The 1,357-nt window shown below is 59.5% G+C and overlaps 1 protein-coding gene across 1 annotated transcript in view; it reads left to right on the top strand.

Annotated features, from left to right (window-relative positions):
• Phox2b (paired like homeobox 2b) overlaps positions 1-174 on the top strand; it is a 2,927-nt gene extending 2,753 nt beyond the window's left edge. Inside the window, 1 exon segment of the mRNA XM_023702730.1 lies at positions 1-174. This exon segment is cut by the window's left edge and continues 113 nt beyond it. Coding sequence (XP_023558498.1) covers positions 1-174 — 174 coding nt within the window.
• Positions 175-1,357: the final 1,183 nt, after the last annotated feature.

The following is a 1,357-nucleotide window of genomic DNA, read 5'->3' as shown; positions in this document are numbered from 1 at the left end:
GCGGCGGCTGGAGGCCTGGCGGCGGCCGGGGGCCCCGGACAAGGCTGGGCTCCCGGGCCCGGCCCCATCACCTCCATCCCGGATTCACTCGGGGGCCCCTTCGCCAGCGTCCTATCTTCGCTCCAAAGACCCAACGGTGCCAAAGCCGCCTTAGTGAAGAGCAGTATGTTCTGATCTGGGATCCGGCGGCGGCGGCGGCGCGGGCGAGCGGGGCCGGGAGGGCGAGTGGGCGAGCGGGTGGGCCCACGGCTATTGTCGCCGCTGCTGCCGTGGCCTTTTACCCGAGGGCCTAACATAATCGAGATACGAATAACGAAAAAATGACGTCGGCCCCATTTCAACCCCACCCCTACCCCTTTCCTCAACCCTAAACAAAGCAAAACAACAAAACAGTACAAAAAACGGCCCTGCCTTCGCGCGTGCCTTCGCGCCTGCCTTGGGCTCGGGCCGGCCAGGGCTCCGCCCGCGGGCGCGGGAGCGGCGGCCGCACTGGGCGCTCTCAGGGGGCCGGGTCTGCGGCCTGGTGGGCGCCGGCCTCGGGCCGTGGGACTGCAGCCGGCGGAGCAGCAGACAGGGGGAGGTGGGAGGGCTGCGAGCAACTCGGTGACTTGCTTTGGAAAAGACAAAAGGAGAACTATTAAAAATAAAAACTCGGAAGGCAGCAACCACCTAGAAAAAGAGGATTTATAAGATCCAAGGTGAACAAAAAAGACAAAGTGAAGGGGCGCGTGGGGAGAAGCTGCCGCTGGTGGTCAGTCTTGAGCGCTGGATCTCATGAACCCCTAAATTCGAGCGCTCTTGACAGCAGGACTAACTGGGGGCCCCTCTTTGGGGAAGAATAGGGATGCCTTCCTATAGCCCTCCTCCCCTTCACGCCCTCCAGTTCGGGCCACTGTGCGGTAGCCACCGGCTCAGACTGTCCTGGCAGCCAAAATGACTTCCTCGTGCCGCTTGCCTGTCCCCACCGCGCCCACATCGTCCAGCCATTAGCGCGTCTGAATCTCGCCCCGCTGCAGCTCCCAACCCCAACTCTCCGCAGCCTCTTGGCCCTGAGAGATGCCCTATACATGAGATGCCTTTTCATCCACAAACTCTGCAAACTGTGTCTCCCAGTTCACAAGCCTTTTTTTTCTCTCCCGACACCCCAACCGGCGTTTTCATCTTCTTCTTCCACCAGCTTTTTACTGAACTTTTTGGCACTGCTTTGGATTGGAGTGAATTGTGGTCCACTTAGCTGGCTGCAGAGAAATCTACCGAGCAAGGAAAGGCACACACACGTTTGCAGAAGTGTCTTGGTTTGCATTTCTGTTTGGATGATCCGAACTGGACACACATCCTGTAGGGTGGATGGACTGTA

Source organism: Octodon degus, unplaced genomic scaffold (genome assembly GCF_000260255.1).
Source record: "Octodon degus isolate 3935 unplaced genomic scaffold, OctDeg1.0 scaffold00158, whole genome shotgun sequence".
Classification (NCBI taxonomy): domain Eukaryota; kingdom Metazoa; phylum Chordata; class Mammalia; order Rodentia; family Octodontidae; genus Octodon; species Octodon degus.
This window is presented reverse-complemented; position numbering and strand designations above follow the sequence as displayed.